Source organism: Stomoxys calcitrans, chromosome 4, assembly GCF_963082655.1.
Source record: "Stomoxys calcitrans chromosome 4, idStoCalc2.1, whole genome shotgun sequence".
NCBI classification, from domain to species: domain Eukaryota; kingdom Metazoa; phylum Arthropoda; class Insecta; order Diptera; family Muscidae; genus Stomoxys; species Stomoxys calcitrans.
The window spans coordinates 156,609,080-156,634,282 of record NC_081555.1 but is presented as its reverse complement, the minus strand read 5'-3'; the positions used below and the strand labels follow the sequence as shown (position 1 = coordinate 156,634,282).

General features: G+C 36.3%; 1 protein-coding gene across 5 annotated transcripts in view; it reads right to left on the bottom strand.

The window, feature by feature from the left end:
- The window catches only part of LOC106081738 (cytosolic purine 5'-nucleotidase), a 158,950-nt gene that overhangs the window by 111,092 nt on the left and 22,655 nt on the right, over positions 1-25,203 (bottom strand). Inside the window, exons 1-2 of one of the 5 annotated variants that reach the window (XM_013243936.2) lie at positions 11,051-11,264; positions 10,559-10,766 (exon numbers count right to left, since the gene is read on the bottom strand). The exons of 3 other annotated variants lie outside the window; for them this stretch is intronic. In XM_013243936.2, the coding sequence (XP_013099390.2) occupies positions 10,559-10,766; positions 11,051-11,249 (407 nt within the window). In that variant the 5' untranslated portion in view covers positions 11,250-11,264. Of the gene's footprint in view, positions 1-10,558; positions 10,767-11,050; positions 11,265-25,203 lie in introns of those variants that run through there. One more of the 5 variants, XM_013243961.2, reaches the window with a different exon arrangement.

The window sequence follows — 25,203 nt, the reverse complement described above, 5'->3', positions numbered from 1 at the left end:
TTTTGAAAAATTATCGATTTTTGAAAAATTATCAATTTTTGAAAAATTATCAATTTTTGAAAAATTATCAATTTTTGAAAAATTATCAATTTTTGAAAAATTATCAATTTTTGAAAAATTATCAATTTTTGAAAAATTATCGATTTTTGAAAATTTATCGATATTGGAAAAATTATCCATTTTTAAAAAATAATCGATTTTTAAAAAATTATCCAATTTAAAAAATAATCGATTTTTGAAAAATTATCCGTTTTTAAAAAATAATCGATTTTTGAAAAATTATGATTTTTGATAACTGATAGATTTTAAAAAAATGATAGATTTTCTAAAAATTATAGATTTTTGAAAAATTATAGATTTTTGAAAAATTATAGATTTTTGAAAAATTATAGATTTTTGAAAAATTATAGATTTTTGAAAAATTTAAGATTTTTGAAAAATTATAGATTTTTGAACAATTGTCGATTCTTAATAAGTTATCCATTTTTGAAAAATTGATTCTTAAAAAATTATGCATTTTAGAGGTTTTTGAAAAACTATCGATTTTTAAAAATTCTCGATTTTTGAAAAACTATCCATTTTTGGAAATTATCGGTTTTTGAAAAATTATTGATTTTTGAAAAATTATTGATATTAAGAATATTATCGATTTTTGGAAAATCATCCATTTTTGAAAAATGATCGATTTTTGAAAAATTATCCATTTTTAAAAATAATCGATTTTTGAAAAATGATGGATTTTTGATAACTGAAACTAAAAATGATCGATTTTCTAAAAATTATAGATTTTTGAAAAATTATAGATTTTGATTTTGAATATCGATTTTTGGAAAATTATCGATTTTAGAAAAATTATTGATTTTTGAAAAATGATAAATTTTTGAAAAATTATCGATTTTTGAAAAATTATCGATTTTTGAAAAAAAATATTGATTGGTGACAAAAGCGGTTGTACAAAATTTCAGCTAAATCGGATAGGAATTGCGCCCTCTAAAGGCATTGAAAAAGGATATTGAAGCGCCTAACACAACTCACTGTCCCAAATTTCGACGACATCGGATAGTACACGCGCCTTTTATGGGCCCAAAACCCTAAATCAAGAGATCTGTCTATATGACAGCTATATTCAAATCTGGACCGATCTGAGCCAAATTGAAGAAGGAAGTCGAAGGACCTAGCGCAACTCACTATCCCAAATTCCGGGGATATCGGACAATAAATGTGTCTTATATGGTCCCAAAACTTTGAATCAAGAGATCAGTCTATATGACAGCTATATCCAAATCTGGACTGATCTGAGCCAAGTTAAAGAGGAATGTCGAAGAGCCTAGCACCACTCACTGTCCCAAATTTCAGCAAAATCGGATATTAAATGTGTTTCTTATGGGCCTATTACGTTAAATCGGCAGATTGTTCTATATGGGGGCTATATCTTCGAATACATCTTCGAACTTATCCTGCTTATGGACAAAAAAAGACCTGTGCAAAGTTTCAGTTCAATATCTTTATCTTTAAAGATTGTAGCGTGATTTCAACAGACAGACGGACAGACATGGCTAGATCGTCTTCGATTTTTACGACGATCAAGAATATATAAACATTGTAGGGTCGGATATGGATATTTCGATGTGTTGCAAATGGAAGGACAAAACGAATATACCCCCATCCTTCGGTGGTGGGTATGAAAATGGTATTTTTGTATTTTAGACAATTTTTTTTTGTGATAAATTTTCGATATATGATAAAACTCTCTATTTTTTATAAAATTTTCGATTTTTGAGAAAACTTTCGATATTTGATAAAACTTGATTTTTGATAAAATTTTCGATTATTGATAAAATTTTCGATTATTGATAAAATTTTCGATTTTTGATAAAATTTTCGATATTTGATAAAACTTCCGGTTTTTTATAAAACTCTCGATTTATGATAAAATTTTCGATTTTTGATAACATTCTCGATTATTGATAAAATTTTCGATTTTTGATAAATTTTTCGATTTTTGATAAAATTTTCGATTTTTGATCAAAGTTCGATTATTGATAAAATTTTCGATTATTGATAATATTTTCGATTTTTGGTCAAATTTTCGATTTTTGATAAAATTTTCGATTTTTGAAAAATTTTCGAGATTTGAAAATATTTCCATTGTTGGGATACATTTAGATTTTTGGCAAATTTTTCGGTATTTGAACAAATTTTCGATACGTGAACAAATATTCGATTTTCGAAAAATTAAAACTTTTGAAAAACATTTCGATAATTGAAAAAATTCCGATTTTTTGCAAGATATTGGATTTTCGCAACATTTTCGATATATGAACAAAAATTTTCGGGATTTGAATAAATTTTTGATATTTGGACATATATTTGATTTTTGAAATATTTCGATATTTGAAAAAAAATTTCGATTTTGGACAACATTTTCGATTTTTCACAAAATTTTTCGATTAATGATACAATTTTTGAAAATTTTTTAGCTTTTTGACAAACTTTTCTATTTCTATACCCCCACATTAGGATGGGGGTATACTAATCCAGCCATTCTGTTTGTAGCACCTCGAAATATTGATCTAGGACCCCATAAAAAATATATTGGGTTGCCCAAAAAGTAATTGCGGACTTTAAAGAGAAAGTAAATGCATTTTTAATAAAACTTAGAATGAACTTTAATCAAATATACTTTTTTTACACTTTTTTTCTAAAGCAAGCTAAAAGTAACAGCTGATAACTGACAGAAGAAAGAATGGACCCAAAAACAGTAGCTGTACACTGTTTTTGGGTCCTTTAAAGCAAGAGTTTCACATGTGGAGCTCAATCAAAAGTCATACCATTCCAAAATTTTGTTAACAAAACCCATTAAGTCGTGGAATATTAAATTTGAATTTCTCCAAAGAAACTTTGGAAAAGATAATTTAATAGTGTAACAATTTCTGTTCATTATTCACTTTAAATGAAGAACAAGGATAAAGTTTATCCTGAGACACTGCAAACTTTTAATTTGGTCAAATCCAAAATGCTTGGAAACTTTTAACTTCGCTCTTTTTGGCCTAGACATCATGACTGTGGAGCGTCTTTTGCCGTTATACAGAATGGACAGCAACAGCAATTGGGGTACAACAAAAAAATTCAAAATTTTAAATTTATTTGCCTTGTAATCCTTTCAAATTAAACGAAACTACAATTCATTTATTCAAGGTTGCAGAAAGTTTTTTATGGAAAAAAAATGAATTATTACAGGTTCTATCGTGGCATCGTATAAAAGCAAAGTTGTGGTAAGGCAGTTAAAAGTTGGCTTATTTTAGTTTGCCTTAAACTGAGATTTAACAAGTGAAAGCGTGCTAAGTTGGGCCGCGCCGAATCTTATATACCCTCCACCATGGATCGCATTTGTCGAGTTCTTTTCCCGGCATCTCTCCTAAGGCAAAAAAAAGGATAAAAGAAAAGATTCGCTCTGCTATTAGAGCGATATGAAGATATGGTCCGGTTCGGACCACAATTAAATTATATGAGTAAAATGTCAGCCAATTCGAATAAGAATTGCGCCCTTTGGGGGCTCAAGAAGTAAAGTAGAGAGATCGATTTATATGGGAGCTGCATCAGGCTATAGACCGGTTCAGACCATAATAAACACGTATGTTGTCATGAGAGAATCCGTCGTAAAAATTTCAGGCAAATCGGATAATAATTGCGCCCTCTAGAGATTCAAGAAGGACAGTGACCTGTCATGACGGACAGTGACCTATCATGACAATTCTAACCAACGACAGCAAAGCGGTGGACCTCTTCAAGTCTAAATTAGGCCACATAATTTTGAAATGATCACGCTACAGTCTTCAATAAGTAAAAACGTGCTAAGTTCGGTCGGTTCCAATCCTGTATACCCTCCACCATGGATCGCCTTTGAAATAATCTTTGAAAGAGCTTTTCAAATATGTAGGAGATAGATTTACAGGTACAGATGGACCGTACTTGTCATCACTAGTAGAAGCAATAAAAAATACTACTTTAAAATTTCAGCCAAATAATTGAGCCCCCTCTAGAGGTTCAAGAAGTCAAATTAGGCGATTGGGTGGTAATGGCGCCTTCTAGAGGTTCAAGAATTCAAAATACAAGATCGGTTTACTGGCTACTATATTAGGTTTTGAAGCGATTTGGACCACTCTTAGCACAGTTATTGGAAGTCAAAACAAACCATCACATGCGAAATTTCAACCAAATCGGGTAAGTATTGCGCCCTCTAGAGGCTCAAGAAGTCAAGATCCAAGATTGGTTAATATGGCAGCTATATCTGGTTATGAACTGATTTAGACCATTTTTGGCAGATTTATTGGAAGTCTAAACAGAACACCTTATGCGAAATTTTAGCCAAATCGGATAAGAATTGCGCCCTCTAGAGGCTCAAGAAGTCAAGATCCAAGATCGGTTTATATGGGAGCTATATCAGGTTATGGACCGATTTGAACCATACTTGGCACAGTTGTTGGATATTATAACAAAATACCTCGTGCAAAATTTCATTCAAATCGGATAAGAATTGCGCCCTCTAGTGGCTCAAGAAGTCAAGATATAAGATCGGTTTATATCACAGCTATATGAGGTTATGGACCGATTTGAACCGTACTTGGCACAGTTGTTGGTTATCATAACAAAACACGTCGTGCGAAATTTCATTCCAATCGGATATGAATTGCGCCCTCTAGAGGCTCAAGAAGTCAAGACCCAAGATCGCTTTATATGGCAGCTATATCGAAACATGGACCGATTTGAACCATACTCGGTACAGTTGTTGGATATGATAACAAAATGCGTCGTGCAAAATGTCATTCCAATCGGATAGGAATTGCGCCCTCTAGAGGCTCAAGATGTCAAGATTCAAGATCGGTTTATATGACAGCTACATCAGGTCATGGACCGTTTTGAACCATACTTGGTACAGTTGTTGGTTATCATGACAAAATACTTCGTGCAAAATTTCATTCAAATCGGATAAGAATAGCGCCCTCGAGTGGCTCAAGAAGTTAAGATTCAAGATCGGTTTATATCACAGCTATATCAGGTTATGAACCGATTTGAACCATTCTTGGCACAGTTGTTGGATATCATAACAAAACACGTCGTGCGAAATTTCATTCCAATCGGATAAGAATTGCGCCCTCTGGAGGCTCAAGAATTCAAGATCCAAGACCAGTTTATATGGCAGCTATATCAAGTTATGGACCGATATGGCCCATTTTCATTCCCAACCAACCTACACTAATAAGAAGTATTTGTGCAAATTTTCAACCGGCTAGCTTTACTCCTTCGAAAGTTAGCGTGCATTCGACAGACAGACGGACAGACGGACGGACATGGCTAGATCGACATAAAATGTCATGACGATCAACTTTTTTTACTTTTTTACACTTTTTTCTAAAGCAAGCTAAAAGTAACAGCTGATAACTGACAGAAGAAAGAATGCAATTACAGAGTCAGAAGCTGTGAAAAAATTTGTCAACGCCGACTATATGAAAAATCCGCAATTACTTTTTGGGCAACCCAATACTTTATGGAGTCTCAGACGAATATTTCGAGTAGTTGCAAACAAAATGACGAATTTAGTATACCCCCATCCTATGGTGAAGGGTATGAAAACATATTTTGAAAATTTTGATATGGAGACACAGAACAACATGACTTTATTTCAAGTATAACCGTCAAGCAAAATGTTAATTTTCTTTGTTGTTGTATTTGAGGAATTTTTTTACTCTTCAGCAACAAAAGGAGTGGTTAACTAGGTTGGTCAAAGATCCTATACAGAATATATTTTCTTGATGGCTGTTGTATTTTAAGTCAGCCTTCCGTTTATGACTGTCTGTTGCCCGTCCGCCTGTGTGTAATAATACACGCTGTGTATGTGTTATCTGTTTTTCGGTCTGACTGTCCGCCAGTCTATGTGGTTGTTTGTGTGTGTGTCTGTGCTTAGGTCGAAAACAAGTTGAATTATGAACTGAAAATTTTCCATAATTACTTCGCATTGATGTAGGTCGCTGTTGGTGTCTGCCTGCCTGCATGCCTACGTGTCTGACAGGCCGTCTCCATCTGTTTTTCCTTCTGTCTGTTCGTTTGATTGTCCGTCCGTCTACCTAACTGCTTGTTTGTGTATATGACAGTCAGTGGGTCCGTTCAACTGTCCGTCCTTATGCTTGTCTGTGTGTATGTCTGTCTGGCAGCCCGTCTTTCTGTATGTCAAAACAACTTCCAAACAAACCAAACTACCAACCAAAAATTTTCCATTATTACTTATCAACCTGATATAGCTCCCATATAGAAGGTGAAATTCTAAACCAAAACAAAAGATTTGGCCTAGATGAAATGAAGTTAACGTGATTTAGTCTTTTTTTATTTGCTTTCTTTTTCAATACAGAACCCTTGAAACCAATTTCTCTTTGCCTTTGTTTTTGAAAACGCCTTTGGGTAGCTTTTAGCAATCATAAGCGAAATCCAAATTTCTGCCCCCATATTTATTGCCTTAAGGATGTTTAAAAGCAACCTTAGAATTTTTCAGCATTCGAACTACTAAACTAAGTTAACAAACTTGTTTAAATGGGCTCCCAATCCAACTTTGACTTACTACTACAAATTTAAACCTCAAATCTGATGAAGAGATGAGTAAATGTTTGCATGCCCTTTCAGTTTTATTGATGGACAACATGCTGTTGTTGGGGACCAAAAATAAATCAGATTTGGGATCAAAATACCACTGATTGAATGGAAAAACAAATCTATTTTTGGTATGCCATGCGCTCGGGGAGTATGTGTGGGAATAGTAAAATGTGGGTGCTGGTGTTGATTGGAATCTATTTGGTGTCCTTACACAAATAGAAAACAACACAATGCCATGGCAGCCGGTTCTACATACCGGATTGACCCGATGAAGTCCTTTATCGGCAAGGGCTGTCGCCCCAGTGGCACAACACACTGCTACAACAACCACAATACACTACAAGAAAAAAATAAAATAAATTTTCTTGAGTTGATAGTTAGGAGCTGCGTTTTGTAGCTAGACTACATGCCGACTGGATGGTAGGAGCTTAAGTTGTCCCGAATGTGGGGAATTAAGACTCTCCTTGCCAAAGGACAACAGGATAACTAGGCTTTCGTTCTTCGATCAAATAGACTACTTGACTCGTATATTAAACATCTTCTCGATCCTTTATTGGTATGTGGAGGGTACATTTGTATAGACCGCCAAACACACTAGGTTAGGGTTAGGTTACGTAAGGGTGGCAGTCCGTAACAGACTCACTTAGACAATTTCAAGTCCATTGTGATACCGCAGTAGCGACAGACCAAGGCTTCTGGCGGGAATCGAACCCACGACCCCTGCACTGGTAACCCCAAGCACGCTACCAACTCGGCTACCGGGGCGCCCACACACTAAGCGATTTTGAAAATCTAATTTTCACAAATTCCAACAATTTTTGCGTATTGCCTATTGCGCCCTCTAGAGGCTCAAGAAGTCAAGATCCAACTTTGGTTTATATGGCACCTATATCTGGTTATGGACAGATTTAGACCATTCTCGGCATAGTTATTGGAAGTCTAAACCGATTTAGACCATTTTTGGCACAGTTATTAGAAGTCTAAACGGAACACCTCATACGAATTTTCAGTCAAATCGGATAAGAATTGCACCATCTAGAGGCTCAAATTGTCAAAATCCAGGATCGGCTTCTATGGCAGCTATATGTGGTTATGAACCGATTTAGACCATTCTCGGCATAGTTATTGGAAGTCTAAGCAGAACAATTTCGAAATTTAAGCCAAATCAAATAAGAATTGCGCCCTCTAGAGGCTCAATAAGTCAAGATCCGAGATCGGTTTATATGGCAGCTATTTCTGATTAGAAACCGGCTTAGACCATTCTTTGCACAACTTTAGAAAGTCAAAACTAATTACAAATATTCTGCCAAATCGGGTACTAATTGCGCCCTCTAGAGGCTCACGAAGACAAGATCCGAGATGGGTTTATATGCCAACTATATCAGTTTATGAACCATTCTTCGCCCAGTTATTGGAAGTCTAAACAGAACACCTCGTGCGAAATTTCAGCCAAATCGGATAAGAATTGCGCCCTCTATAGGCTCAATTAGTTAAGATCCGAGATCGGTTTATATGGAAGCTATATCAGGTTATGAACCGATTTAGAGCATTCTTCGCACAGCTAGTAAAAGTCAACATAATTATCTCGTGCAAATATTCAGCCAAATCGGGTAATAATTGCGCCCTCTAGAGACTCAAGAAGTCAAGATCCGAGATTGGTTTATATGGCGGCTTTATCGGGTTATGAAACGATTTAGACAATACTAAGCACAGTTATTGGAGGACAGAAAAAGAAAATTTCATGCGAAATTTCAGCCAAATCGCATAAGAATAGCGCCATCTAGAGGCTCATGGAGTCAAAATCCAGGATCGATTTATATGGCAGCTATATCAAGTTTTGAACAGATTAAGACCATTCTTATCAAAGTTATTGGAAGTCTAAACAGAACACCTCATGCGAAATTTAAAACAAATCGAATAAGAATTGCGCCCTCTGGAGGCTGAGGACTTCAATTAATGTAGATCTTGTTGACAAAGTTATTAGAAGTCAAAACAAAACACCTCATGCGAAGTTTTAGCCAAATCGGACAAAAATTACGGCTTCCAGGGGCTCAAGAAGTCAAACCGGGAGATCGGTTTATAAGGGAGCTATATCTAAATCTGAACCGATAATAATAATTGCGCCCTCTAGAGCCTCAAGAAGTCAAGATCCGAGATTGGTTTATATGGCGGCTTTATCTGGTTATGAAACGATTTAGGCACAGTTATTGCATGTCAGAAAAGAACACCTCATACGAGAACTCAGCCAAATTGGATCAGAATTACTCCTTATAGAGGCTCACGATGTCAAGATCATGGATCGGTTTATGTGGCATTTATATTGGGTTATGAGCCGACTAAGAATGTTCTAGGCACTGTTGTTGGAAGTCAGAACAAAGCACTTCATGCGAAATTTAAGCCTAATCGGAAGAGAGTTGGGCCCCCTAGAGGCTCAATAAATCAACATCCGAGATCGGTTTAATCGGAAAAACAAAAAAAAAAAAATAATTTGTTAGGTTTTTTAGGTTTGTGTAAACTTTTAGCAGAATCCATGGTGGTGGCTAAATTAAGCTAAATTAAATTTTTTTTTAAGTGTACCTACGCAGCTGATTATTACTCTGATACTATTTCAGTAGAATGTCTGCCCTAGGGAATAAATATAAACTCTTTGTTTGATATGTTTGTATGTATGTATGCTCATGGTCAGATTTAAGGAAAACTAAATATATGCCAAACTCCATGACGTCATAAAATACCCCAAACCCTTATATAAATAAAACCCTAAATTGGCGTTAGTAACATTTTGCATTTACATTGGCTGTAAATTTCAACTCTTTTTATTTTTATACAAAAATAAATGCATATGTTCTCCCTATTCTCTCACGCAAGTTAAAGCCAACAAATTACCATAAAATATTCGCACGCTCTCTTACTTTGACAACAAGGGCCTGTGGAGTGATAATCTTTACACACATTATGGGAAACAAGAACAAACACGCACACCGCGAATTTGTGAGTGTGTGTGCGTGTGTGTATAGATTATTGATATTCTTAGCATCATTTTAATCAATACTTGATAGCATGGCAAATTTTGTTGTAATTGTTGTTATTTGTCACTGTTGCTCTTGAAAACCTTATCGTTTTGTTAGCATGGGAGTGTGTGCATTGAGTGAATGAGTGATAGTGCATCGCAGCGAAAATACCCCCTATTGTTTGCTGCCTGCTGCATGGTGGCCAGTGGTTCGTGAAAATGACCTAAGTGACTTTAGCACAAAATCTCATTTTTTAAAGATGGCAGCTTCATTACAACTAAAGAACTATTGTGCAGCAAGACAGACTTATAGACATGTTAAATTAATTTTAAAATTTTATAAATAAATCAAGAATATGTAAATACATACATATATGCTTCGTAGGTTTGAAATGGTGTGTGAAAAAAAGGAATGCAAAATATTTACACCCCCAGCTATGGTGGTGTACATAAAACTTGTTTGTCCATTTTCCACAAAGTTGAGTTTAATAACCGAAAATTTTTTATTTAATCAACCATCATTAAATTTTTGAAATAAATAAACATGTGAAAGAGACTAACTGAAATAAGTATGAACTTGCGAGAGTGTGTGCATATATGTGTGACTTAGTTTTACTAAATTAGTACAAAGTCCAGCAGCACATGCCGTATAGTTATAACAATGCCCGCTTCACAATTTCAAATTCCCAGACTTTGATTATTTAATAAAAATGTAGAGAAAAGAAAAAAACAATTTTGAACAAATATGTCACTTTAAACCCTGGGACAAAAAAGCGCTTAAATGTACAATTTCACCATATTAGAAATAAAACCCCCATAGAGACCCTCATCAATCATCGTGGTGTTAATTGTTAATGTCACCTACTCTGATTGCAAGGGGGCTGATTCACCACATTTATTTACCTGTGATCCAATTCTCGCTTGTAGCGATGGGAAACATCTACCCCAGAGAGTCCATTAATGATCGCCTCATCCATGTCTTGTTCGCCTGCGGTAAAACTGCGACCACGCGTCTGTGGCTCAAAGGGCACTTCTAGAGTATCAACAGCGGGTGGGGTCAAATTCAAGCGTAGAGTATTGGATTTACTCGAGTTGGAGTTTTTGTTTCTGGCTAAAGAATTTGAACGAGAACGTAATTCAGTTGGAGTTATGGGCAATAAACCGGGATTTTCAATTTCAAAAGCATCTTGCGAGATTTCGGGCATTGTAAGGGTGGAAAATTTTATTTTTTTTTTAACAGCAACAAACACCAATACAATTTTTATGGAAAAATACCAAACAAAATAAAATTTGACACCAATTTGAAAGTAATAAAATTGAACGGTTTTTTTTTTCAATCAAAAAAAAAAAGTTAAACTCTTTTTATTTTTTTTTTTTGGTAAACTCTTTATTCACTTCTTTGCTGTTGCCGTTGCAGTTGTTGTTGTTTTTGATGGTTTCCGATTAGTTTGATACCGATTAAAGATTTTCCACGGTTTAATTCGACCCGACGTTGAATGCAATCGAACGTCACTTTACAACTGAGACGCCAGCCCAAATGCATACTGAACGAGGCGATTTGCATCAGCTGAGGAAAGTGTATAAAGACGTTCATATTGGTTTCTTGTTGTTGTTGTTGTTTTTTGGTGCTACGTTAATTTTGTTGTTTCGATTTTTCATCTTCAACAATCGCCATTAAATTTCTTCTCTAGGAATAGCCTAGCCTAGCCTAGCCTTTGTGTATCACCTCATGCAAAAATGCATGGTGTTTGTTTGTTGTTGTTCTCATTGCTTCCTATTTCAAATGTCTAGTTGTTATTGTTGTTGTTCATATCTTATCAGTATGGCATTTTGTTATCTCCTCAGACGTCATGTCATTACTATCAATCATGTGTAAAGCAATGCACCATCTTTGCTATTTGTAATGGCAAAGAGATGTAAGAGAGAGAGACAGAGAGAGAGAGAGGGAGAGGAAGAGAGAGAGAGAGAGATCCTCAACCAACGACATATAGTCTGTGTTGAATTCAGAGTCATTAGACACTTTTAACGCAAAGGCTGTGCAGAGTAATTGAAATATTTTGCTCAGGTGCGGTTATTTCATAATATAAACACTTTTATGGTTGAAGAAGAGACTCGCGTATATGGTTTTGGAATTTCTCTTTAAGTTGTTTATTAAAAGCGGTTTAAATAACATTAAACCTAATCTTTTATACTCTCCAGCATGGCTTGCATTAGTAAAATTTTGGCACAAATTTACTTTAAATGTAGAAACCAAAAATAATGATTTGTGGTCTTAAGAAAAAGTTTTGAGAGAACTTTAAAACTATGTGGTTATGAATTGCTTCAAAAAGGTTTGGACTATACTTGACATGGATATCAACAAAATCCCTTCAAATTTTCGCCTTCTGAGGGATCAAGAATTCAGAACAAGGTATCGGTTTATAGGTACGATATATCCAGTTATAGACTGATTTGGACCATACTTGGCAAGGTGCCATTACAGAACTTAATGTTAAAAATTTCAAGAATTCCAATCTAGAGATCGGTTTATATGGGAACTATATCAAGTTATAGACTGATTTGTACCATACTCGACATTGGATGTTGTAACAGAAGTTTGGTCAAAACCTCTTCAAAATTGTATTAGAATTGGAAACGTAGCGCAGAGGTTTGTATGTCCATCTATGACGCTGAATGCCGGGGCTTGAAACCTGGCGAAAACATTACAAGTAAAAGCGTGCTAAGTTCGAGCGGTTCGAATCATATATACCCTCTACCACGAATCGCATTTGTCAAGCTCTTTTCATGGTATCTCTTTTTAGACAAACAAAGGATAAAATAAAAGAATTACTATGTTATTGGAACAATATCAAGTTATGGTACATTTCCGACCATAATTGAATTGAATATTGGAGACCATAGTAGAAGTCATTTTGTAAAATTTCAGCCAAATCTAGTCAGAATTGTGCCCTTAAAGGGCTGAAGAAGTAAAATAGGGAGATCGGTAACCGATTCAGACCATATTTGATAAGTGTTTTAAAGGTAATGGGAGAATCTGTTGTACAAAATTTCAGACAAATTGGATAATAATTGCGCTCTTTAGAGGCTCAAGAAGTTAAGATTCCAGATCGGTTTATATAACAGCTATATCAGGTAATGGACCGATTTGAAACATTCTTAACACAGTTGTTGAAAGTCATAAAAAAACACGTCATGCAAAATTTCAGCCAAATCGGATAGGAATTATTCCCTGTAGAGGCTCAAGAAGTCAAGACCCCATATTGGTTTATATAGCAGCTATACCTGGATACGAACCGATTTGAACTATTTTTAGCACAGTTGTTGAAAGTCATCACAAAACCCGTCATGCAAAATTTCAGCTAAATCGGGTAATATATGTGCCCTCTAGCGGCTTAATAAGTCAAGATCCAAGATCGGTTTATATGGCAGCTATACCAGGTTATGAACCGATTTGAATCAAACTCAGCACAGTTATTGGAAGTGATACCAAAACACCACGTGCAAAGTTTTAGCTAAATCGGATAATAATTGTGCCCTCTAAAAGCTGAAGAAGTCAAGACCCCAGATCGGTTTATATGGCAGCTATACCACGATACGAACCGATTTGAACCATACTTGGCACATCTGTTGAAAGTCATAACAAAACACCTCATGCAAAATTTCAGCTAAATCGGATAATAACTGTGCCCTCTAGTGGCTCAATAAGTCAAGATCCAGGACCGGTTTCTATGATTTACAATCCCAACCGACCTACAGAATTTGAATTCTGTGAAAAATTTCAAGCGAATAGCTTTAATCCTTCGAAAGTAAGCGTGCTTTCGACAGACAGACGAACGGACGGATGGACGGACAGACAAACGGACATGGCTAGATCAACATAAAATGACATCACGATCAAGAATATGTGGATGCTCAGTTCAACCATCGGCCAGTAGTCACTCTGCAATTCTAATAAGCCAGCGTGAAATTAAAACTCGCCATTCGGTATTTGCACAGCTCCCATACTTTGAAACGCAGAGCATGGGCAGACCAAATACGGAGTGGGAGAAATGATATCGCGGTGGCGGTTAACTTGTACACAAAAGTGATATTTCATTCGCAAAACAAAAATGAAATTAACGCAAACCAGCGCACGATCTTTTTTGTGTTGACTCACCCTCACGCCCCTCCTAATACAAGCATTTTACTCAATACGAAATCACGACCCACGAGAAATTCACGTCATAGAAGAAAATCACCATTCATTTTTACGTGAGCCATGATTTTCTCGTAAGTCATGATTTACATCGTGAGCACTCACGCACGCTCACACACACACGAAGAATTTGTATTCGGTGACGATCACATGATTTTTTTTTTCATCTCGTTCACGAACAACGTGACACACATGTGATTCAGGCATGCCCCAACAAAACACGAGGAAATCGTCACCTTATGTTTTCTCGTGAGTTGTAACTTTGTCACGTGTCGTGATTAGTGTTGTGTGATGTAAAATCATCCTGTGCGCTTTCAATTTAGGAAGGGAAAGTACCCTGCTCCTTGACACCGATTTAAGAATATTTCTTTTGTTTCGTTATGGACACCCAAGAATACTTGTCTGTAAAAAAAACAAGTTGAGTAAAACAACTTGGGGGAATAACCCACCCCAAATTAATCAAAACTCTGATTTTTGTAGCTAAAAATCGGAAGTCCGACTGCAAATAATGGTGCGGGCAGATTATGTTCGCCTATGACTCTGTCCCGCATAGGCCAAGAACACATTGCCAATACCTGCGGGCATTATTTCATACCTTTTGGGTTGCTTCACTACCAAAACCGTCTGGTATTGAAATAACCACTTTTGGTATCAATATTTCTATCAGTGTGAGGAGATTTCGTTTTGGGGCACACCTTTCGGTCATGATTGTAATATGAAGGTCCCATGCCATTGAACTTAAACTTGAAATATTTTTATCTTATCCCTCGTATGAACCAAAATACTTTGCTTTCAATGAACGATTTTTTTTTAATTTCTGTTAGAAGTCACGTATCAATTCAGATTACAAAAACGCACCCATTATCTGATGTTGACTACCAATATCAGAAGTCTAAAGTTATGCTACCTTCAAAAGCATGTTTATTAAATCTATTTCTTGAGCACAACCTTTGCTTTTGTGTGGGTGCGAGTTTAAAGTAGCTTCCATAAAAAAATTCCATATTCAAGACAAAAAGAGTTGCCGGCATTATAAAAAGAGAGCAAGAGACTCTAATCTACACTACTCCCACTATGCCTAAGATTTTGATAAGACCAGGCAACGTAAACTCTCTTAGTCTCTCTCTGCCACTCAACAACTTAAGTTTATTTAATCTCTCTCTACGAGTACCGATAACCACAAAGTAGATGCTCTTGAATTTGGAATTGATTTCCAATTATAATCAGTTGTCACTTTTATTGCGGTATATTTAAATGATTATCTCTGTATTTGCGTGGAGATAAGCAGCATGTATTTTGTAATTTTCCAGATACTGTTGCACACTCTAACACTTCCCCCTACACGTCGCACTACACAGCGCTGGCATGAGTATGTGCAGTGAGTGAGCAACCACTGACATCAGGTGTATGTGGCTGGCTTTGACATCTGCTCTTGATTGGCCTTTGAAAATCGCCGTTGTACGTCTTAATTTTGTTATCGTTGACTACTGGCATGCATTGTGTTATGATGATCACCTTTTGACTGCTATTCGTAGTACAACTTGTTTTATAATTTTGTTGTTTTTTTTGTTTGCTTTAATTTTGTTTGTTTTTGTTTTATTTACTTTTCAAGTCAAAGTTGCTTTCAAAAGCCCATAGACAAATTGAAAACAAACAGTGCAGAATGTCAGAATGGAATTTGCATAATAAAAATAAGAAAACGTGGCAGCACAGTGCTCGAAAATGATGATCAAAATGTGGGATTATATATATTTTTGTTAAAAAGTTGTTTTAGGATGAAATATTTTAGAAATATATTGAATTAAGATTCCTTGGTAGGTTTCTATATTCAAACATAAGCTGCTATTTATAGGGTGGAACATTTAGCTATCACTTTTTGTGCTTTCGGCAGTTATAGCAAATAAATATCGCCCATCTAGCGGTTGAGCAATTTTTAACTACCATATAGAAGGAGTGGGGAGGTCAACGAACCGCAGAGGTGAGCATGCCGCCTATGACTATAAAAGCCTGTACGAATGCTGGCGTGAAGATCAGAAAATTATTTTCAGCGGTGGTTATTTTTACACTGATGCTGGGGACATTTGTGAGGTAGCCGTGTGAAATTTCTCTGGTAGGCTGTGTCGCTATCCGCCACGCAGTTCGGATTTAGGTTACGTTATGTTGAAAAGAGGGCGCCAATATTAATGCGCCCATGTCACTATGGACATATACGTAGGGCAGTAATCGGCTTGCTGTGCGGTCTAAATATTAAAAAGTAACCTCACCTAACCTAAAAAGGAACAAAGGAGCAGATTCCATGGTGATCTGCTAAAAATGTATACAAAATAAATTTAGTTGAAGTTTAGTATGACCATACTTTAATTCTACATGCCAAACTTCTGCCAAACCAGCAAAAATTAGAGCTTCTAGGAACCGAACAAGGATAATCGAGAGACCGGTTTATATGGGAGCTATACCAGGTTATAGATCGATTTGGACAGGTTTATATGGGAGCTATATCAGAAGTCATAATGAAACAAATCGGATAAAAATCTCGTCTTCCAGAGACTCGAAAATTCAAATCGGGAGGTCGGTTTATATGGGAGCTATATTAGTTTTTAGACTGGCTCGAACCATACTCGGCAAAGTTGTTGGAAGTCATAACAGAATACCTCATGCAAAATTTCAACCAAATCGGACAAAAATTGCGGCTCGTAAGGGCTGAAGAAGTCAAATCGGGAGACCGGTTTATATTTGAAATATATTCGGTTATAGACCGATTTGAACCGTATTTGGCAGAGTTCTTGCATGTCATAACGGAACACCACTTGCAAAATTACAACGAAATCGAATAAAAATTACAGCCTGTAAGGGCTCAAGAAATCAAATCGGGAGATCGGTTTATACGGGAGCTATATCAGGTTATGAACCGATTTAGACCGCACTTAACATAGTTGTTGGAAGTTATAACAGAACACTACATGCAAAATTTCAGCTAAATCGGACAAAAAATTCGACTTCCAAGGGCTCCACAATTCAAATCGGGAGATCGGTTTTTATAGGAGCTATATCAGGTTATAAACCGATTTGGACCGTACTTAGCACAGTTGGTGGATGTCATAACAGAACACCATGTACAAATTTGCAGCCAATTCGGACAAAAATTGTGGGTTATAAGGACTCAAGAAGTCAAATCGGGAGATCGGTTTATATGTGAGCTATATCTGGTTATAAACCGATTTAGACCACACTTGACACAGTTGTTGGAAGTCATAACAGAACACTACATGCAAAATTTCAGCTAAATCGTACAAAAATTTCGACTTCCAGGGGCTCGTGATTTCAAATTGGGAGATCGGTTTATATGTTAGCTATATCAGGTTATGAACCGATTTGGACCGTACTTAGCACAGTTGGTGGAAGTCATAGCAGAAGACTATGTGCAAAATATCAGCCAAATTGGACAAAAAATGGGGATTCCAGAGGCTCAAGAAGTCAAATCGGGGGATCGGTTTATATGCGAGCAATATCTAAATCTGAACCGATATGGCCTATTTGCATTCCTCTACGATCTACATCAATTTTACAAATTTTGCCCCCATTCTACTAAGGAACAGGGGCAAATATTAAGTATCTGTGCAAAATTTCAAGCGGCTAGCTTTACGCGTTCGACCGCTATCTTGATTTCGACAGACGGACGGACGGTCGAACGCGCGTGGATAGATCGACTCAGAACGTCGAGGGGATCAAGAATATATATGCTTTATGGGGTGCACAAATGTATGGGAGCTATATCTAAACCGAGTTTTTGCAAAACCTGTACCACAGTGCTGGTGTAGGGTATAAACATGATAAAGAGTCTTGTGTGGTAAACGATGTTGTGTCGGTGTATTCATATGAAAACCTATTTTGGGAATCATGGCAATCAAGTGCCGAATACAAAGAATCGATGTTGGTCACGGGGAATCAAAATAAAATAATATTGAATTTTTTTTTTCAATGTATTTATATTTTGGCTCATTAAGGAGTGGAATATCCAATAATATTTTGGTATTGACAGCAAGGCCAGTTCGGTAATGAGACCTATACCAAACGGTACTAATCATTTTAAATGTCATCTATACCAAGCGGTATTGGAGGCCACCATATCCGCATATGACGCTGAATATAAAAACTTCTCCGCAAAGAGGTGTCGCACCCTAGCACACTGTTCAGACTCGGTTATAAAAAAGAAAATACCGTTAACATGGTATCGGTCTCTTTGATATGGCCTCTTGACCACACATACTATTACTTGCCGTATTGCTTTTGTACCATATGGGGTTTCTTTACTATCAATACCGTATGGTATTGAAATGAGCATGTTTGGTATCAATTTTTCTCAGAGTATAAGTTTCGGCATGAATTATTGCAACATGAATTGTTCTTCCGATTTGAGTCCTATAAAGAAATTCTAAAAGCTATTACGTCAATTAACTGTATAAGAAATATACAATTTCTCTTCTAAACGTTAAAGTCTCAATTCTCCTCTCTCTTTCTCTCACAAATTCACATTAACTTTTTCAACTCTTTTTTGTTTTTGTGTTTTTTATGTGGGCTTAAATTTTTTTTCTGGCTATAGTTTCGGTATGAATTTTTGCAATATGAACTGCTCTTCCAAATTGAGTCCTAAAGAGAAAGTCCAAAAGCTATTACGTCAATTAACTGTACAAGAAAGATACAATTTCTCTTCTTAACTTTAAATGCTCACTCAACCTCTCTCTCTTTCTCACACACATGCACATTGACTTTTCAACTCTTTAATTTTTTTCATGTTGCAGTTGCATCAAAGCTCAAAATACATAAACAGTTTTTTATACTCGGAAAAACTTGAAGCTAATGGCTTTCTATTAACATTTATTATAATCCTTGAGTACATAGAGCATCTCCACTAACAAACAAGCGCTACTCTTTGCTGCCGGAATTTGTTGAGAACTATTTTGAATTTCTAATTTTATTTATGAGTGACTGCTGTCTTTTTTCACATTTCTTTGCCTCTAAGCTATGGATGCTTCCTCAGAATATAAAAAATAAAAAAGACTTAACCAAACAATGCTGCCATAGAGCAACAAACTTTAGCAGCAGATACTCTCGTCATGGTTTACTTGGCAAATGAGCTTTGCTTTGGTTTTATCATCAAACACAACAGAGCCGCACAACCCAAGCGAACAGAAACTGCAGCACGAGCTGCATAAATTGTAAATGCCGTTATCTTTTTGGTTTTTTAATTTAGCAAATAGCAACATTTGTAATTAAAATTTAATTGCTTGATGCACTGGTTTGCTATTTTTAAAGCAGGCCTTTGTTATTCGATTTGTAGAAGTGAAGCGTAGGATGTTCAGAATTTGTGTTGAAATTAGTTGGACACACCATTTATGGGCACAAAATTGTCAATGAAATACATTGTAGACCATACGAGAATATATCGGATATGTCAATTTGGTAGTGTATGAGATGTAAAGGGGTCAGAAAAGGAACAGGTGCAGATATCTTAAGAAAAAGCGAGTGCGGCTTAGGATCTTACTCCGAATCTGTCGTGTCTGCTTTCATTGGAAAGTCTTCGATTGGGAAGCTAAGAGCGATACTGGTTAGTCTGTATTCGTTTATTATGGTCTTAGACGAACTCTTTCTTGTTGGAACCCCATATTATGAGCAATGGGGTCTCTGGATAGAGTAATATGTAACACACAAACTACTCCCCACCTACATATATCAAGGTGAGAACATTGTGAGACAGACAATTTTTCACTAAAACTGTAAAAATATGACGTTTAGTGTGGTGAATAATTTTTGAGTAGCCTAAGGCCAAGAAAGATTTTTGACTGATGCAAAGCAAAATTTGACGTTTTTAAATCATAGTTCCATGTTGTTAGTTGTGAATAGATACGTGGGTCTAATTCAATTTACGAGCGGCGATTATTAGCCGCTTACACACAAATATTTATTTGTTTATGATTGATAGATGATTTTATTAAAAATATAATATTTTCATAATGTCATTTGAAAATTGATGATAAATGCTACACTGTTGAAAGAAATTGGCAAAACAAATAGTTTTTATTTGAGACATTTGCAACCTCTGTGTGGAAAATTTGTTGGACGGCATCGGCAGCAACAATCGTTCGGTTTTTACATGTTAATAAAATCTTGGTACAACAAAATCATTAATCCAAAGAGACTGTTATCTGTGAACAATGCCCTAGTATTTTTGGTTTTGCTTAGTCTATTTTTTTTTGTTTTTGCTAGTCAGAAATGTAAAAAAAATGTATGGTGAGAAAGTTACCGTTTGACACAGCAAAATGTAAATTTGTCCTCACCAGTGTACAAAAACACCCCCTACTTCATTTCTACATCTCACCATAGAAGATTACTATCGATTGGCGCGCCCTCTAAGTCGTGTATTTTATGGCTCCTATGGTGATTGAACGAAGGTGTGGTGGAAAACCATGAATTCAACATATACTCATTTACCTAACATACAAAGAGACCAATCAACCACACAAGTAAATACTCAACCTTATAAGAGAGGATGGTCGAAAAGTGCGAAGGGCGACGTAGCAGATGTATACACGGTAATAAATAAATTAAATTAAGAGTCCAAAGAGATCACATTATGATTCGATAATAGAGGTGCCACTTTGCGCACCTTTCCAGTAAAAATTTGCAGGAGAATAAGCACAGCCTTTAGTGTTACAACTGTAATAATTAAATAATATCTTCACCGCCAGTCTGCCTGTTTCTCTTTCATCCGTCAAATTTTGGCTCCAGACTCTGCGTCATTATTTGGTTTCGCCGATAGCGATTTTTTATGACTTTGACTCTTTAGTTGGGTTTAGACTCTTAGTCTCCTTCAGAAAATTTAACGCTCTCAATTTCCAAACTCTCAAAATTGTGCTCCCACTCACGCACTCTCCCGCTCTCTTCTGCTGGCAAACAAAGTACGCAAACTACTCCCAGTAACAATTTGTGCAGATTTGCACAAATTTTTCAGTACGCCAAATCTGATAAGAATTGCGTCCTCTATAGGCTCAAGATGTTTAATCGGGATATCGGTTTATATGTAAGCTATATAGGGTAATGAACCGATTATTAGACCATAATTAACACAAATGTTGAAGGTCAAAGGAGAAGCCGTTTTATAAAATTTCAGCTAAATTGGAAGAGAATTGTGCCCTCTAAATGCTCAAAAAGTGTAATTCGGAGCTTATATGGCTTATGTACGAGAAATATGAGGTTACAATTCGATTTAGACTATACTTGGCATAGTTGTGGAGAAATTCAACCAACTCGGCTAATAATTGCGTCCCCTAGAGGCTTAAGAAGTCAAGACCAGAGATCGGTTTATATGGCAGTTTTTTCAAAACATGGACCGAGATCGCCCATTTATAATCCCAGCCGACCTGCACTATATAAAAGGAAGTAAAATGCAAATTTGTCCATGAATATTCCATTAAGGAACAGGGGCAAACTTCTCACATATCAATGAGTGCAGTTCGATTCAAGTTTAAGCTCATGGATAAGGGTCCTTCTTTTTATAGCCGAGTTCGAACGGCATACCCCAGTGCGATGTCTCTTTTGATGAGAAGTTTTTACATGGCATAGTACCTCACAAATGTCGGAGGGAATAATTAACAGAAAATGTTTGCTGTTTTAGCAAAACATTACTTCCGTTCCATTTTCAGCAGAATTTTTTTTTTGTTACTTCAAACTTTTTTGTTGTTGTCACTAACAAATTTCTCTGAGTGTACCCAAGAATTTCACAGAAAAGGGTTCAAATTTAAATATAGCTCTCCTATTGGCTTAAGCCAATAGTGACTAACACCAAAATTGAATTATTTTTTCCATCAAGTTTCACTTAAGCGGGATGTTTTACTAAAGCGTATTACAGTTATGTGTTTTCGACTGTACATATATTCATGATCGCCATGACATTTTAAGTCGTTTTAGCAATGTGCGTCTGTCTGCAGAAAGCATGCTAACTTCTGGAAGGATTAAAACTAGGCGCTTGAAAATTTGCACAAATTATTCTTATTAGTGTAGGTCAGTTGGAAAAGCAAAATTAATTCCTTCAAATTAATCTGGCAACCCTGATCCATATATAAAGTATCTCTCTCTTGCTCTCACAAAATATCAAATCCATCAGATCGTTAATGGTAGTTATTAAACTAATCGGCATTGTGATAGTTCACCACTTTTTCATAACTAAGTACGTTTGGTCAGTATTGTTTTTATAGTGGCCACTCTCACGCTGTTCTCTGTGTAAAACTCACCACACTATATTTGCACTGCTCTCATGTTTTGAATAGCATAGCTGAAGCAGAATATATATGTAATGGGAGAATGTCATAAACTTAATATAACAACTCTCTTTGACTTGGGCTCTGTTAAAAAATTCTCACGATAATGGTCTAGATTTAGATACACCAATCATGTAAGCTACAGAGTAAACAAAAATATAAATGGGACCATTAGATAATCAATACGCATCTCTCATCTAAAACGCAATTATATGTAACGAATATGAGCACATCGTGTAGAAGAAAACAACCATAAAAAACATTTTTCAAAACACCAGAGCGTATACCAGAAATAAACTTCAAGCACCCAAGCGGAAAATTCCACAAAATCTTCTATAGGAACAATTTAATTTTGAGTAAACAGCATGAATGCGTTTGACGTACGGTTTGACAACAACTCCATAAAAAACAAAAAAAAACATACCAAACAAAAGTGAGTTGTCATGTAGATATTTTCGTAGAGCAGTGTTGGGACTCTCAGGCTGTTTTGCACATAATATGGAACCCCGCGGGCTTATGTTGTGTACGTACAAAATAAAGTACGACAATATGTGTCTATGTTTGTCAATCGATGTAAATAAAGGGTAATTTTTTTGAGGTTAGGATTTTCATGCATTAGTATTTGACAGATCACGTGGGATTTCAGACATGGTGTCAAAGAGAAAGATGCTCAGTATGCTTTGACATTTCATCATGAATAGACTTACTAACGAGCAACGCTTGCAAATCATTTTCAGTGAATCATTTTCAGTGAAATCATTTTCAGTGAATCGACAAATTTTGTTCAGCGATGAGGCTCATTTCTGGTTGAATGGCTACGTAAATAAGCAAAATTGCCGCATTTGGAGTGAAGAGCAACCAGAAGCCGTTCAAGAACTGCCCATGCATCCCGAAAAATGCACTGTTTGGTGTGGTTTGTACGCTGGTGGAATCATTGGACCGTATTTTTTCAAAGATGCTGTTGGACGCAACGTTACGGTGAATGAACACATTTCGAACCGAACACTGATTTTGGTAATAAAATTCAATGATTTGCAAGCGTTGCTCGTTAGTAAGTCTATTCATGATGAAATGTCAAAGCATACTGAGCATCTTTCTCTTTGACACCATGTCTGAAATCCCACGTGATCTGTCAAATACTAATGCATGAAAATCCTAACCTCAAAAAAATCACCCTTTAGTATGCAATTTGAGCTTCAATCTGTGTGGTGTTTATCGTTGTCATAAGAGCTTAGCTGAGAGCTATCGGGGGCGGCGTCAGGGGTTACGGACAGTGGAATGCTTCATGGGAATACCGTCTAGCTGCTACTGCAGTCACGAAAAATCAGCCATATAGGCCTGCGACTTCCAGTGAGAGGCCGGGCAGCATCACCTCTTGCTTAAATACTGTGTGTCTAAGACGCTTGATACAACAGCCGAGTTATTGGTGCCAAGTACCATCACTTTCCCACAGCGATCATTCCTGTCGACCGATATGAACTTCATCATTTAGTAGCTTGACGAGATTTGTAACCTCCACTTGGAAATATGTGACTAATAGGACAATAACACGAACTTCATTTACATTTCGGCAACGTTCTATTGTCAAGTGGTTTTTCTCATTGTAAAAGCAAAGAGGATACAACACATATAATAACTAGTAAAAGCGTTCGGCCGGGCCGAATCTTATATACCCTCCACCATAGAACGCATTTGTCGAGTTCTTTTCCCGATATCATTTTTTAGGCAAATAAAGGACAAAAGAAAAGAAATGATTTAATATTGGAGCTATATCAAGTTATGGTCCGATTCAGACCATAATTGAATTGAATTTTGGATCCAGAAGTCATTGTGTAACATTTTAGCCAAATCGAGTAAGAATTGAACACTTTAAGGGCTCAAGAAGTAAAATAGAGAGATCGGTTTATATGGAGAGATCGGTTTATATCAGTCTATAAACCGCTTCGGAACATATTTGACACGTATATTGAAAATCATGGGAGAAGTAGTTGTACAAAATTTAAGCAAAATCGGATAATAATTATGCCCTCTAGAGGCTCAAGAAGTCAAGATCCCAAATCGGTTTAAATATCAGCTATATCAGGTTATGGACTGATTTGAACCATATTTAACACAATAGTTAGATGTCATTAAAAAAAAACTTCATCTAAAGTTTCATCCAAATCGATTAAGAATAACGCCCTCTAGTGGCCCAAGAAGTCAACCGACTTAACACAATTGTTAGAAGTCATAACAAAACACCTCATCTAAAGTTTCAGCCAAATCAGTTACGAATTACGTCATCTAGTGGCTCAAGAAGTCAAGATTCAAGATTGGTTTATATGGCAGCTATATCCGGTTATAGACCGATTTATACCATACTTAGCACAGTTGTTGGAAGTCATGACTTAACACGTCGTGCAAAATTTCAGCCAAATCGGATAGAAATTGCGCCCTCTAGACACTCAAGAAGTAAAAATACTAGATAGTTTTATATGACAGCTATATCAGGTTATGGACCGATTTCAACCATACTCAGCCCAGTTGTTGGAAGTCATAATAAAACACCTCAAGCAAAATTTCAGTCAAATCGGCTCAAGAAGTCAGTTAGTGGCTCAAGAAGTCAAGATCCAAGATCGGTTTATATGGCAGCGATATTAAAACATGGACCGATATGGCCCATTTGCAATCCCAACCGACCTTCACCAATAAAAAGTATTTGTGCAAAATTTCAAGCGGCTAGCTTTACTCTGTCGAAAGTTAGCGTACTTCCGACAGACAGACGGACGGACGGATCCATCCATCATAGGATGGAGGTATCTAATCATTCCGTTTGTAACACCACGAAATATTCGTCTAAGACCCCATAAAGTATATATATATATACATATTCTTGACCGTCTGGACGTCCTGAGTCGATCTAGGCATGTCCGTCCGTCCGTCCGTCCCTCTGTCGAAATCCCGATGGCGGTCGAACGCGTAGAGCTAGCCGCTAGAAATTTTGTGCAGATACTTTCTATTGACGTAGGTCGTTGGGGATTGCAAATGGGCCATATCGGTTC